This window comes from Moschus berezovskii, chromosome 28, assembly GCF_049115385.1.
Source record: "Moschus berezovskii isolate FMDL1 chromosome 28, NW_MosBer_1.0, whole genome shotgun sequence".
Classification (NCBI taxonomy): domain Eukaryota; kingdom Metazoa; phylum Chordata; class Mammalia; order Artiodactyla; family Moschidae; genus Moschus; species Moschus berezovskii.
Window position 1 is genome coordinate 6,384,088 of NC_142487.1, and position 15,806 is coordinate 6,399,893.

Genomic DNA, 15,806 nt, shown 5'->3' on the forward strand with positions numbered 1-15,806 from the left:
GTGCGCCACACTGCTGAGCCCATGTGCTGCAACTACTGAAGCCCACACACCCTAGAACCTATACTCCACAACAAGAGAAGTCACAGCAATGAGCAGCCCAACCACCACAAGGAAGAGCCCCTGCTCGCCACAACTAGAGAAAACCTGGACAGAGCAACAGAGGTCCAGTGCAGCCAAAAATAAATACGTAAAGAATTAAATGGAGCTTTTTTTTTTTCACAACGGGTTTGCCGCCAGGACACATGTGTCGTGAAAACCACCTCTAAACCTAAGCCAAAATGGGAAAGGAGAAGACCCACATCAACATCGTTGCCATTGGGCACGTAGATTCAGGGAAGTCTACCACGACTGGCCATCTGATCTACAAATGTGGCGGGATCGACAAGAGAACAATTGAAAAGTTCGAGAAGGAGGCTGCCGAGATGGGAAAGGGCTCCTTCAAATATGCCTGGGTCTTGGACAAACTGAAAGCTGAACATGAGCGTGGTATCACCATTGATATCTCCCTGTGGAAATTTGAGACCAGCAAGTACTATGTTACCATCATTGATGCCCCAGGACACAGAGACTTCATCAAAAACATGATTACAGGGACATCCCAGGCTGACTGTGCTGTCCTGATTGTTGCTGCTGGTGTTGGTGAATTTGAAGCCGGTATCTCCAAGAACGGGCAGACCCGTGAGCATGCCCTTCTGGCTTACACCCTGGGTGTGAAACAACTAATTGTTGGCGTTAACAGAATGGATTCCACTGAGCCACCCTACAGCCAGAAGAGATACGAGGAAATTGTTAAGCAAGTCAGCACCTACATTAAGAAAATTGGCTACAACCCCGACACAGTAGCATTTGTGCCAATTTCTGGCTGGAATGGTGACAACATGCTGGAGCCAAGTGCTAACATGCCATGGTTCAAGGGATGGAAAGTCACCCTTGAAGGATGACAATGCCAGTGGAACCACCCTGCTTGAAGCTCTGGATTGCATCCTGCCACCAACTCGCCCAACTGACAAACCTTTGCGTTTGCCTCTCCAGGATGTCTATAAAATTGGTGGTATTGGTACTGTCCCTGTGGGTCGTGTGGAGACTGGTGTTCTCAAACCTTGTATGGTGGTCACCTTTGCTCCAGTCAACATAACAACTGAAGTCTGTAGAAATGCACCATGAAGCATTGAGTGAAGCCCTTCCTGGGGACAATGTGGGCTTCAATGTCAAGAACGTGTCTGTCAAAGATGTCTGTCGTGGCAATGTGGCTGGTGACAGCAAAAATGATCCACCCATGGAAGCTGCTGGCTTCACAGCTCAGGTGATTATTTTGAACCACCCAGGCCAAATCAGTGCTGGATATGCACCTGTGCTGGATTGTCACACAGCTCACATTGCTTGCAAGTTTGCTGAGCTGAAGGAGAAGATTGATCGTCGTTCCGGGAAGAAGCTGGAAGATGGCCCTAAATTCTTGAAATCTGGTGATGCTGCCATTGTTGATATGGTTCCTGGTAAGCCCATGTGTGTCGAGAGCTTCTCTGAATATCCTCCCCTGGGCATTTTGCTGTGCGTGACATGAGACAGACATTCGCTGTGGGTGTCATCAAAGCAGTGGACAAGAAGGCAGCTGGAGCTGGCAAGGTCACCAAGTCTGCCCAGAAAGCTCAGAAGGCTAAATGAATATTATCCCCAATACCTGCCACCCCAGTCTTAATCAGTGGTGGAAGAACAGTCTTAGAACTGTTTGTCTCAATTGGCCATTTAAGTTTAACAGTAAAAGACTGGTTAATGATAACAATGCATTGTAAATCCTTCAGAAGGAAAGGAGAATGTTTTTGTGGACCATATGTTTTGTGTGTGGCAGTTTAAGTTATTAGTTTTTAAAATCAGTACTTTTTAATGAAAACAACTTGACCAAAAATCTGTCACAGAATTTGAGACCCATTAAAAAAAGTTTAATGAGAAAAAAAAAAGAATTAAATGGAAATCTCAGCTCTTAAAAAAAAAATAAAGCAGAACAGACATATTTTTTATATCTTCAAACTGGACCCTACCAATCAATTCAAAGGAGTCCATCTGGCTGTCCCACCAGTGGTGAAGGTTCTACAGTGGGCAGACGAGGTGAACACCTCCCAGACCCAGCTGCCTACATCTAATTCACCTGGTCCGCTTCCTTGCCTGTCTAACTTCCTCTGTGTAACCTAGCAGAAAGAGCACAGGCACTGGAGTCTGAAATGCCATGTATCAGCTACAGATCTTGGGAGAATTTATTGTACTCAGACTCTGCTCTCTTTATCTGCTGAGTGATCGTAATATTATCTTCCTAGGATTGTAGACTGTAGATATGATGAAATCATGTATGAAATCCTTAGGCTGTAGCAGGAATTATAACTCCTATATCCTTTCGACATTCTTGGTCATTTACCGGTGAAACAAAAGGTGACATATTCCCAAACAGGGGATTATTTCTCCTGCGAATCTTCGCACTCCAAACTCTCTTCCCAACAGTGCGGACTGATTGAATGTCCTCTTTTTTGGTGGCTGCCATGGAGGCAGATCTAGACAAGTGTCAAGGAGTGGGTGAATAATGTCTTTAATCATGTCTTTGTGTATATAAGGAATCCATAACAATTCTTCAGGGCCCCAGATTTTCATCCCTATCTGTAGAGTCTGGCATAGCTCCCCACCTCTCAGAGCTAGAACAGTGGTTAACTGACAGACACAGGGGAGACAGGATCTTAACCAAGGACGCCTAGACCACTCTGTTGGAATCTGTGCAGAAAAGAAACTTGCAAAATCAAAATACCAGATTCTCCCCGGGAGCCACAGTTGCTCTAGGCAAACAAGGTCCATCTTCAGGTACAGAGCAGACCAGATACACCCTGCTGGCCTGCAGAGTGCAGAGCCCTCCCTTCTCGTGGAACTGTGTTTTGCCACATGGTTTAGAACCATTCAAATCCATGGGCTCCAAACTCAGTGTGTCTCTTGCTGTTGATCATTAGTCCTTGGAGATGGTCTTGGTCTACTCCCTCCCTGACCCTCCTTTTCTGACTCTCATTCACTGGCAACTGAATCCCTACTCCCTTGTCTTCAGCAAAAATCATGTCTCCTATGAGGTGAAGAAAACGGAAGGAATCAGGCACGAATATTCTCAGTGTTCTGCCTCTCCTGACACTTGCCCACCCCCACGGTCCCCTAAAGCTCCAAAGAGGGGAGGTTTTGCATGATGGATGAGCAGTGATGTGGCCAGAATCAGAGATGTCAGGTGCCTGAAGTAATGCCATTCATTCCTGATGGAATCAGCTCAAGATTGACAACCACCCCTGCTCTAAATAGCTCTCCACATCCATCCTTCCCATCCTGTATTCTTGGTCCCACTTCCTCCTGGTTGCTCTTCCATCTCAGCCCCTCTCGACAGCTTTACCTGAGAGACCTGGGAGCTGCCTCAAGTCTCTCCCATCCTAAGGGAAAGTCCTCCCCCATCTCGTGATCCCCTCTAGCTAATATAAAATCCCTCTCCTCCCGTTATGGGCTGACTTCTGTCCTCCCCAAAGTCATCTGTTCAAATCCTAACCTCCAGAACCTCTGATCGGGACTGTATTTGGAGATGGCCTTCAAACCTGTACTTAAGTTAAAGCAAGGTCATTAAGGTGAGCCCTCATCCAATATAACTGGTGTTCTTATGAGACAGTGGAGTTAGGACGTAGATACACACAGAGGCAAGACCAAACCAATGGGAGAGGCCTCGGGAGAAACTGGCATCTTGATCTCAGCCTTCTAGCCTACAAAACTAGGACAAAAAAAATTTCTGTTGGTCAGACCACCAGGTGGTACTTTGTCACGGCAGCCAGAGCATAAGAATACATCCCGATAGATGCTGGATTCTTCAAAGTGCAGACTCCTTTGCTCTCTATATCCTCAGCTCCTAGTGGTCACGCCTCCCTGCAGTCTGGCTCTCCCTGCCCTCCCCCCACTTCTGGTCCTCTGTGTTTGGCACAAGGGAATCTCAGCCCCCTGAGCACTCACAGTGCTCTCTGGTCCTGGCCTGGCTTCCCTCTTCCCTCTACCTCCAGAATGTTGAACACAAAACTCGGTCCTGAGTCTACTTCCCTTGACTCCGGCGAGTGATCTCATCCATGCTCCTGGGTTCAGCAATTCTGTAAAAGAGTTTATCTTGCTCACATTTGTAACTGGGGTTATACCAGCCCCTGGTGTAGCACATCTGAGCACCTGCTAGACACCTCTTTGGATTTGTGTCCCCAAATCCACATTCCCTTCAGGTGACTCTAGTTGCTTACAGTTAGGGCTAAAGGCTCCATCACCCCTCCTCGCCAGTTTGGAGGTCTGGCTTTGTTGAGGGAACCAGAGAGTGTTCTTATCTCATACAATTCTCATGCTTAAAACTATTCTGTGCTCCTCTGTCATCCCTGAGATAAGAGAGAAACTCCACCTGATTAACCTCACCTCTGCCCACTCCTATGATGCCTTAGGCCCCCAATTTCCCAAAATTGGTCTCTCCACAGTGCCTTTACTCAGGCTAAAAACTGAACTGAGGGTGCCGCCTGCCTTGGGCCCACATTGACCCCGCCCACTGTCCCCACCACTTTAACTTCTCCCTGTCTTTGCACCTCAAATTCCTGTGCACAGCTCTGTCTCTGCCCTCTCCAAATTCTTTCCAGCATCATCTATTTGTCTGGCTTTCTAACCAGACCTGGAGCCCCTCAATGGCATAGACTGAGCCGATGTAACTCCTGATATCCTGTAGAATGAGTAAGTTTTGAAGTGAACTGACTCATCTGTAAACTTTAAGTTAACCTGAAAAATTAATGGCAAGATTCCAGGCCTTAAGCCTTCCACTTCTTTAAGATTTTACTGGGCCCAGCACCACTTTTTCATTACAATCTTGATTAATTAATTAGCTAATACAGTCTTGGTTGGGTTATTGCCCTCTGTGTGCTCAGTAGCTTCAGTCATGTTCGACTCTTTGCAACCCTATGGACAGTAGTCCACCAGGCTCCTCTGTCCATGGGATTTTCCAGGCAAGATTGTTCCTCTTGGTTTTCTGTTTACACTACTAGTTGTGCTGACTCTGGCTGGAAGAGCCAGGCCATTTGGGATAAAGTTGAATATGTCTCTGGATGAATTAAACCTCCTTATCATCAACTTTTGACTTCTTTTTACTCACTTGGCCTCCTGCCACCATGTTTTAGACTTTAGGAGCGAGGAGGAAAAAGGAAGTTTTAAAAGAATGGATCAACCCACTTACTCCAAAGTCATGTGGATTTGTCAGACCAAAATCTGTGTGATTTCAAGTCGGATTATCCATGAAAGACGTTTTTATTTACAAGTGTGTTCTCATGGAAAAGAATTTTGCCAACCAACTGCCCAGCTGTTTCTCAAATACATTTGTGATCCAGAGCTGCTGTCAATAAAAGGTCTCCACAGAAAACATGGATCTGTTTCATTCCTGGCTGACAACGGCTGCTCTGAATGTAAAACAAGAGCACTTTTTTTTTTCTTAAAGGAGCCAAAACTTAAATGAATAAAGAATGATGAATTTATTAAAGGTTAATGAACAAAGAATAGAATTCTCAAGTAGAAATTATCTCATGGACTAAAACCAGAGCTTCCATGGGGCTAAGCCCTGGGGGAAATATTATCTTGTTTGTAAAGAGCAACTTTTCAAACACTCAGCTAATTTTATTTTTCCCCAACTCTTACTCCAGGAGTCCTACTTATAAAAGATGCTTATGTTCCCATCCACGTCTCCATTTACATCAGCCGTGAACTAGTAACAGCATCTACATCACATAGATATAGTTTTCGAGCCTTTGAAACTGGAATGAGATGAAATGAGTCAACATTTCCCTTGGGAATATGGAAGGACTAAAAACTGCATTTGAAGTCCATTCCAATGACCTTCCACAGAAATAGTTACGGTTAGAGAAAGCAGTGGGGAATTGTGCTCCATGAGGCACGTCCTCTCTCTGCAATCTCTGCGTCTCTGTTGAGCAGAGATGTCTGGAACATTGAAAACAGCACTGGCCCAGGAACCAGGAGAGCTGCTTCCAGTCATGGTACTGTTTCCCTCTGCCCATCCCTATGAAGGCATGCCTTCATGCCTCTGAGCCTCTCAGCCTCGGATCACTCCCAGTAAAACACACCTGCAAAAGGATGCCCAGACCAGCACCAACACCTTCCTCTTTGTGCCCAGCACTATGCAGAGCAAAATGCACCCAGCATTCTGGAAGGTTAAACATAAGACCCATTGCCCCCAGTTTTCTTTTCCTCACTGCCACTTCCTTTGTGGTCACTAATTTCAGGTTGGTCAGACCTTAAAAAACATGTAAGCCTGTGTGTGCGTGTGCATGTGTGTGTGTGCGTGGAGGTGGGCAGGGACCTTTTGAAGGTCAATTCAAAGGAAAGATGAGACTAGAATCGGAAGGAGCTAGGATGCACCCACCTTACCCACTTAGAAGCACTCAAGGCTTGAGGCAGCTGAGCTGCAGAAATCACAGCATGCTCCTGTACCTGCCACTCACCAGTCTTCAGGCTGCAGAGAGGCCACAGGAACCCTGGGCAGAGCAAGCTTGGGATGGCACCCGTCAACGGTTGCGGCGATGACTGTGCACAGCTTCCCCACTGTAACTCAACCTGAAACCTGGCAAACCCCATTTCAGGTTTCATTACCAGCCCGACGTTCGCTGCCAAGGCTCCCAGGCCTTCTAGGGGACTCAAGGCCAAGTTTCAGTAGTGGGGGATGCTATTACCAGGCAAAATGAAAGTGTTACTAATCTGCCTCCCTCCCACACACGCTTTGGGTTTATCCGTTCATTTCAGATAAAGCCTGAAAATTCCACATAGAAGTTGTCCACAGTTCAGGAGGCAAAGCTAGATTTCCAAGCACAATCAACCAGTATATTTCATCCTGGGGCCACTGAAACCCGAGCCCATGTTTGGAGCCGGTGGTGCTGGACTGCATTCCTGGTGGGAGCCCTGCGCTCCATCTGGGCATTTCGTCCTGGTCAGATAAAACCAGACGGATCCCTGTAACATGCAGGCCCTCTCCAACAGCGTAAGGGAGCATCTCCCTGGGACAGCTGTTTCACACAAGGGCCCATTGTCTGAGACAAGCTCGGGTCAGTTTACTTCGAGAGCTGCGGGAACATTCTGTCAGCTGCTACGGCTCCCTTGCTCACTGCAGAGTTCTCTTAGTTTGTTACTGAGCCAGAAACCTACCATCGACTGTTAGGGAGGAAGGTTTAACCCAAGAACCAAAGTCTTTACTCTGTTTTCATTTTATCAGGAAAAAGGCTAGCTCCCCACACCCGAAGAATTTATAGCTCGACTTTTGGAGAGCTGTGACTGTGTTTGTTTTCTTTCTGGACTTCCTTAAGTACATTTGTCCAGTTTTGGGGAAAGCAGTGTTTTCCAGTCCTGGAAGGCCACAAACAAGATCCCTAGGAAGCAACAGTCAGAATTAGGATGATCAGTTCAGTTCAGTCCAGTCGCTCAGTCGTGTCCAACTCTTTGCGACCCCATGAATCACAGCACGCCAGGCCTCCCTGTCCATCACCAACTCCTGGAGTTCACTCAAACTCATGTCCATCGAGTCGGTGATGCCATCCAGCCATCTCATCCTCTGTCGTCCCCGTCTCCTCCCACCCCCAATTCTTCCTAGCATCAGACTCTTTTCCAGTGAGTAGCAGCATAAAATAACAGGTCACTGAATAATTACTGCAAATTGGATGACTCTTTTTTTTTCTTCAGGGCTTCCCTGGTGACTCTGATGGTAAAGAGTCCTCCTGCAATACAGGAGACCCAGGTTTGATCCCTGGGTCAGGAAGATCCCCTGTAGAAGGAAACAGCTACCCGCTCCAGTATTCTTACCTGGGAAATCCCATGGACTGTGGAGCCTGGAGGGCTCCGGTTCATGGGGTCATAAAGAGTTGGACATGATTGAGCGACTATCACTTTGTTGCTTCAACACTCTTATAGAGAAGGGTGATTGCAACCAACCCAGGCCCCAAATCTGAATCTCAGGTTCCCATTAAGCAGTTGGTTCTAAGTGGGGGGAGGGAGGCTGTGCCACGTGGTCTGCAGGATCTTAGTTCCCCAACCAGGGATCAAACCCACACCCTCTGCACTGGAAGCACAGAGTCTTAATCACTGGACCACCAGGGAGGTCCCAGAGCAGAGGGGTGCTGCTCCTAATTTCTTTTTTTCCCCCACAGACATGCTGTGTTTTGAATTTAGGAAGATATTTAACTTACATTCCTATAAGCATGATGAATAAGTATGGACGTGATGATAGCAAGTCTGACTCATGTACTTTCAGCTGCTGCAGAGTATTTTTTGGGGAGGGGGGATATTTTTTTGTGTGTGTGGTTAAATATACATAAGATCTACCATTTCAACCATTTTTAAGTGGGCCATTCAGAGACATTAAGCACATTCACTAAACATTTAAAAATATTTAAAATATGGAATAATTCTGGGGCACCACAAGATAAATTAAGCAGGTGTGATTAGAATCGTCCTTTCTCCCACCCAATCCTGCTTATCTTTCCCTGCTGATGGTGAAGACCAGCTCTCCTGGGAGGGATCACTCACGGAGCCACCATTGTCACGTACCCTGAAGAATGACCCTCCTGTCTGGGACTCAACACAAAAGGTGGTTTGACGAGCAGACACATAGATCTGTGCTTGACCCATCTATCAAAGCTCTTTTTCTGTGTACACAGATTTTTTTTTTCAAAAGCCGGTTACTTAGACATTGGCTATGCCTGCCAAACAGAACTGGCTCCCCTTCCTTACTACCCTCCCCCTTATTAAAAACAAAACAAAACAAAACAAAAAAACAAGCAAAGGTTAAATTAGAGACGTACTAAAACAAAGGCCCTCTGCAACCCTAGGCCCACTTATCGGAACAGAAGTGAGGTTGCCAAGGAGGCAGGGGCAGATATGTATGGAGAGCTTTGGAGGAGGCACTCAGGAACACACAAAGTGTTATTGTCTTGTCAGATGTTATTCATGTTATATCTATTCCACCAGGCGCTTCTGTGTTCTGTGACCTTGGACAAGAGACTGCCAGAGAGCTGTTTTGAGGGCAAATAAAACAACACCTGTCAAGGCCTGTAGCCCATGGCCCGGGGACTGTGGGGACAAGACGGATATTCTTTTACGAGCTTATAGTCTCACTTTCTCCCTGTTCTCTGGTCAGATCCTCCCTGATTTCCATTAGCCTCATTTGAAATTGGCGACTCTGATTGCGCATGTGCGTGCTCCTCTGTGTTGTTTAGAATTCTGGAACACTAGTGGGTGGGAGCTTCCCTTTCATACATCTGGGAGCATGAAAGACAGAAAAAGCCTTCAGGTGCTTGCGAGTGGAATCTCGTCCCAAGAGGTAGAAGGGACATGAGGGTTCATCTAGCCCAGGCAACTGACAGACACACAGTCCTTTCCAGCCTTTCGGTGGTAGGTGTTCATATCTGTCTACCAGATCCCTGTTCTGATCAGCAGGGCTCCCCACTTTGCCAGGCGCTGCCCCTTCCAGCTTTGGGCGACAATAGCAGCGAGTTACTTGTTAAATATTTTGTAAGCTACTTAGGAAGAAAGATTTGGCTAAAGAAAACACTTCTGTAAAACAGAATTTCCAAAATAGTTTCAGGATTCAAATACGTATTCACCGATCCCCTGCTATATGTCAAGAACTGTCAGAGGGACAGGGGATATGAAGATGAATAAGACAGGAACAATTTTTGGCCTCAGACCTCACTTTTCAGTCGAGGAGAGAGATACATAGATTATCATCAAATAATGTTGGGAATACCTGGCAGACAAATGTATGGCTATTACAGAAGCACGCAGTTCAGCCCAAGGTGGTGCATTCTGCAAAGACTTCTAGAAGGTGAGGCTCAAGCTGAAGGAGGAGCCATTTTTGTAGGCTTGATGGGCTTATATGAACAGACATTAGACATTACTAATTTGGATCACTTTGGTACATTTAAAAAACCATATAGTAAAGACATTTACCTCTGGACTTTGTGTTAGCTGTTTGATCTAAAGTTCTAAAACAATATTTTGAAAAATTAATAATTTGAACTTTTCACTCTAGATGATTGGTTTTCCAACTGAACTCAAGAAATCTGAGGAACTTCTTGGTTGGTAGGGAGGGACATTGTTCCAGGAACTGAGGAGACAGAACTCTGAGCCCTTATCAAAAAGCTTCACTGTTCTTCCCGTTATTTTATTGGTGTTGGGTGTATTTTTTTTTAACTAGGAAAAGAGGGCTCTGATATCGAAATATATTTCAAACTACAAAGGGAAACTCACTCCCCAGTGAAACAGGTCTCATTGCATACTTGCCATCTAAGATCACTCAGTTGACTGCTTTAAAGCAAAGCACCAAGAATACTCCCACGCTTAGCTATCTTTGCTTGTTCTGCAGCCATGACCCTCACACCTCCCCGACCCCGTCCCCAGGCAGCAACCCTGTAAAATAGAGGTAGAGCTAAAAAAATCACTACTCTAAAGAAAACTTTAAGATATATGGCCTCTTAATGATAAGACAAGCAGTACCTTCATGTACAAACAGCAAATTATTATTCAAACACTCTTGGTATAACAAAATATTTTCATATGGAATAGGTTTATAAGTCCTATTTATAAATCAATACTTTAATTTTTAATAAATTAATATTTTAAATAACATCTGAAGTAAACATTCTGGAACAATGAATGAATGAGCAGTTCCTTCATGGTCAAGATACAAATACACTTCTCTTTCATCCCAAACACAGGATGAAAGTCTGATTTTCTGGCATGATTTTCACCTTTCAAATACATATGCTTGTATCAAAACATTGACTTGTTTTCATAACTTACACTTACCAGCTATGTAAGTATCAAGGAAGATTCTCCTAAATCTTTATACATTGGCTATCCTCATGCATCATTATAAAGATGGGCTGAGAGAAATAGATCTGGTCTCAGATGGGAAGAAAAGATAAGATTAAAAGAAAACACCACATGAACAGCTTCCCCGGGTCATATTGGAAGTTAACTGGGGGAAGCTAGAACAAGTCTGAATCAATGCAATGAATGACCTGAAATCTGAAAAACAGCTTGCTCCATTGAGAAGGGCACCCGAGGCCATTGCTCCTTAGATGTGGGCAAGTTTACCACATCCCAGTAAAGTTTACTAGGCTTTGGGTTTGCTCATAAGGGGAAAGGAGAATAAGAAAATGCAACTGCTAAGACTTTCTTGGCTTCCCAGTGGCTCAGTTGGTAAAGAACCTGCCTAATAGTGTAAGAGATGTAGGAGACATGGGTTCAATCTCTGGATCGGGAAGTTCCCCTGGAGGAGCAATGGCAACCCACTACAGTATTCTTGCCAGGAGAATCCCAAGGACAGAGGAGCCTGGCGGGCTACAATCCAAAGGGTTGAGAAGAGTCAGACACGACTGAGCATGCATGCATATATATACACATAGAAGACTTTCTTATTGAAACCTGCCCCCACCCACCGCTATTAGGTGTTGCTTCATAACCCTTTCACCAGGGCACAGAGCATATTCTCTGTGGATCCACACCCAGGTGAGCATGCAGTGGCATGGACCGTTGGGGCAAGTGTCAAGGAGGTTTGCTTTTCCACTGCTAAGTTGTTTGCACTCATCATGAAAGAACAAAAGGAACATTACAGAAACATATTGATGGGTTTTCTAACCTGCTCTGAAAGGGAACAAATAAGCCAGTCAGTGGGTGGATAGGGGTCTGGAGGAGGAAAGAGCAGAGAAGAGCTGCGAGCAAGATCCAGAGCAGAAATCCTGCAACCTATGAACTGTTATTTTCCAGTCTCCATTCTCATAAAAATACTTCCCTTATTGCTCCCTGACACAGTTAGCTTGGTTTACCTAGTAAGTTAACTGAACATGATTTTCAGAAAGCTCTGCTGCTGCTAAGTCACTTCAGTCGTATCCGACTCTGTGCGACCCCATAGATGGAAGCCCACCAGGCTCCCCCTTCCCTGGGATTCTCCAGGCAAGAACACTGGAGTGGGTTGCCATTTCCTTCTCCAGTGTGTGAAAGTGAAAAGTGAAAGTGAAGTCGCTCAGTCGTGTCCGACCCTTAGCGACCCCACGGACTGCAGCCTACCAAGCTCCTCCATCCATGGGATTTTCTAGACCTCATTATTAAGAAATTACTGTTTTTGTTAGGGATGATAATACATGATTGGTTATTTAAAAAAAAAGTCCTTATCAGAGATGTCTTGGATTTCCCTTAAGATTCTCTGGCAAATGATGACAACGTGGGGGAAGTTGAGACTGGCCACTCATTGAACTGGGTGATAGGTACATGGGGGATTTATTATAATAAATGCTCTACTTTTGTATGTGTTCTAAGATTTTCATGATAAAAAGTTAAATGATGACTTAAAATACAAGTCTAAAAAGCCACATCATGACAATACTCTTCCAGGTGGTTCCCACCCCAAAATGAAGGCAGGCTTAGATGCCTACCACTGATTTTCCCTGATTCAAATATATTATCAGTAGGAAAATCCACTGTTCATTCAATAATCGGTTTCTACAGGGGAATAAACATGCAACATTGATATACACACTGATTATAATCTATTTTCCAAAAATTTCACAGTTTTTGGAAATGTACAAAACATGTCTCAGGACTGTGGACATCTGGTAACTTCTTTGTCGATTTCTAACAAGGATTGTTGTTAAAAGGTCAAGTTTGAAAAGAACGGTGTGTGGGGCCTCCATTATTTATTTAACTTATCCATCCCTTATTTTATCATTTATTTAATCTATTAAAATGTGTTACTTGTTTTAGCGGCTGAAGATTTGCCTAAACCTAAGAAGGAAAGTGCGGGAAGCAGGGCTAAGAATGTCAATAAGCGTGGCGTCTACCAGCCTAGACACGACCAGCCTCGTTTTAATCTTGTATGTTTGTGAAAGCAGTACGTTTGGAAGATTATAAATACCCAAAGGATGCCTAGCTGGGGATCTTTAAACTAGTTAGAATTACTGTTCCTTCCCTGAGGAGCAATACCAATGGGGGAGCGTCTTGGGGAAGAGGAACCATTCAGAAGCCTCAGCACACCCCACCGTGGTCCAGAGCCGAAAGTCTCAGACGCAGAGCTACAGAAAGTGTGACAACTACATAAGCAGCTTGGCACAACCAGAAAGAGGAAAGTGTCCTCGCCCCGCCCCGCCCCACCCCATCCCAGATGCCCCGCCCCACCCCACCCCACCCCATCCCATCCCATCCCATCCCATCCCGGATGCCCGGCTCCATCCCGGATGCCCCGCCCCATCCCGGATGCCCCGCCCAGAGCCCCTGGCGTTTGCGCGTGCGCATACTCAGCGACGCACTTACTCTCCTCAGGAAGGTTGTTCTCCCGCTCTTCTCTCTCCATCTGCTGGCACCAGCCTTCCATGCGGTCCCGCTCCGCCTGGAGAAGCTTCAGAAACCAGTGGCCGTCCCGGTGGCACACTGATCTCTGCACGGCCTCCAGGGGATCTTCGGTGATTGAGTCAATCCAGGGGTCCGGGGGCGGCAGAATGGAAGGATCGAAGTCCGCGTCGAAGTCCTCGTCGACTGCGCAGGCGTGGTAATGGTTTCCTGAGCCCTGGATGCTGACGGTGGAGGTGCTGGCATCCCGGGAGAACTGTCTGGCCATCGGGCCGGGGCACGAATTGTCCTCTATCGACTCCAGAGAGTTTTCCAGGTTGTCATGGAAGTCCAGGTCTGCCTGCACGGCCGTCGTCACACTGTTGGAGCGAGTGAACCTGCGGAAGCTTGGAGGGATAGAGAGAGACGAGTTAGTTAAGGATGTTTCTTGAAGCCAAACCACTTCTGCTTCTCTTCATGGGTGTGCCAGGAGAGGGCGGGCAGTCTCATCCTCTCCATCGGTGGAGGTAGCCCCTGGAGGCCAGCGCATCAGTTGCCATAGCTCTAGTGTAAAGAACACGATCCCTCCTCTCTGGTCAATATGGACGGAATGTGAAATCGTATTTGTAGAAGGTTTAGAAGTGGACCAACAGGCACCAGCTCTCAAGCCAGATCGTTGTCCAGGGTCCACCTTCTGCCCCAGTCTGCCATGGCTTGGATCCTTACATACAGTGATCAGTAAACTTGGTGAGGGGTAAGGAAGCAATTCAATTATATCTTGCTTTGCTGTAATTTTCTTTGAAACAAGGGGCGGGGGGAAGGGAACCCAACCCGACATGGACCAAGACTGTCTTGAATCCTGCATAACCACATTTCCCAGGGACAGCTCTTACCTGAAGACAAACTAAAATGCCATTAAGCTCCTCTTAAAATTAAAGCTCCTTTCCCTGGTAATTCTTCTCTTGATCATCTGTTCATAGTGATAATTTGGTACAAAGCTTTTGGGGCAAAATCAGCTCAGATCTAGATAGAGTTCTCCAGTATCATCTTTCCCTGTGCCTTTAACGTCCGTCCCCTCCACGGTCCTTCTCCCGAGATAAAATACAAGACAGCTTGATAACAGCATGTTGTATGGACATCCATGCAATCGGTGTTTCTCAGCCAAATGGCTCAAGACACCTACAGCGAAGGTAAGAGGGGTGGGGAAGGACAGGGGAGCATCGCATTCTTCCTCAGACAAGGGGCAGGGGAAGGCGTGGGTCTGAAGTAATTTAAAACACACTCCGGAAAGTTTCCCTGGCTCCAAGAGCAGACAGGAAATGACGATTTAACAAGATATGAGTTTATAAGTCTATAGAAGGCAGCATCAGGTGTCTGTTACCCCACTTGATACTTCTTTTTTTAAGGTAACTTCCTGATCTAATATTTTTTATTCTGAAGAAATATACGTAATATAAAATTGACTAACAACTTTCAAGTATATGATTCAAAGGCGTTAAGTATGTTTCCATGGTTGGGCAGCCATCACCACTATCCCCCTCCAGAACTTTTTCATCTTTCTCAACTGAAACTCTGTACCCATTAAACAACTCCCCACCCCAACTCCCTTCCCTCCATTCTCTAGCAGCCATGATTGCACGTTTTGTCTCTCTAAATTTGATTACTTTCAGTTCCTTATGTAAGTAGAATTATACAGTATTTGTCTTTTTGTCGCTGGCTTATTTCACTTAGCATGATGTCTTCAGAGTTCATCCATATTGTAGCATGTGTCAGAATTCCCTTCCCATTTAAGGCTGAATAATATCCCATTATATGTATATACCACATTGTGTTCATTTTTCAATCCATTGATAAACGCTTAGTTTTGTTCCACTTTGTGGCTATTGTGAATAATGTTTCTATGAACATGGGTGTACAAATACATCTTTGAGATTCTGCTTTCATTTGTTCTGGGTACATACCCAGAAGCAGAATTGTTGAATTATGTGGTAATTCTGTTTTCCCTAGCAGCCGTACCATTTTATATCACAACCAACAATGCACAAAGTTTTTAATTTCTCCACATCCTTGCCAACACTGGTTTTCTGACTTTTTCTATAGTAGCTGTTCTAATGGGTATGAAGTGCTGTATTTTCTTGGCTGGTTCATGATTATGCCATGTTACGATGGTTTATTTGCCAGTTGATTTTCATTTAACATTCAGCAGTGCCAGTCTTAAAGGAGAGTGCACTAAGGTCCATAGAACATTTAATAAACCAGATAATATGTTTTTTTCTTAACTCTCCTGGAAACTCTGTAAGAGCCAGTTAACACCAGTATTCTAGTCCCTCAAAAATAAAGAATGAACAGACTGGATGTCACAAAAAGGAAAAGGTATAATCATCTCAATCAGTCCATTTCCCCCAAGAGAATAA

The 15,806-nt window shown here is 45.3% G+C and overlaps 1 protein-coding gene and 1 pseudogene across 9 annotated transcripts in view; one reads left to right on the forward strand and one right to left on the reverse strand.

Moving 5' to 3' along the window:
- The window catches only part of DLGAP1 (DLG associated protein 1), a 533,225-nt gene that overhangs the window by 10,047 nt on the left and 507,372 nt on the right, over window positions 1-15,806 (reverse strand). For all 9 annotated transcript variants that reach the window (XM_055417159.2, XM_088833502.1, XM_088833501.1 and 6 more), the window contains one exon: window positions 13,378-13,799. In XM_055417159.2, coding sequence (XP_055273134.1) covers window positions 13,378-13,799 — 422 coding nt within the window. The remainder of the gene's footprint in view (window positions 1-13,377; window positions 13,800-15,806) is intronic.
- On the forward strand, window positions 229-1,725 carry LOC129549766 (elongation factor 1-alpha 1 pseudogene; annotated as a pseudogene).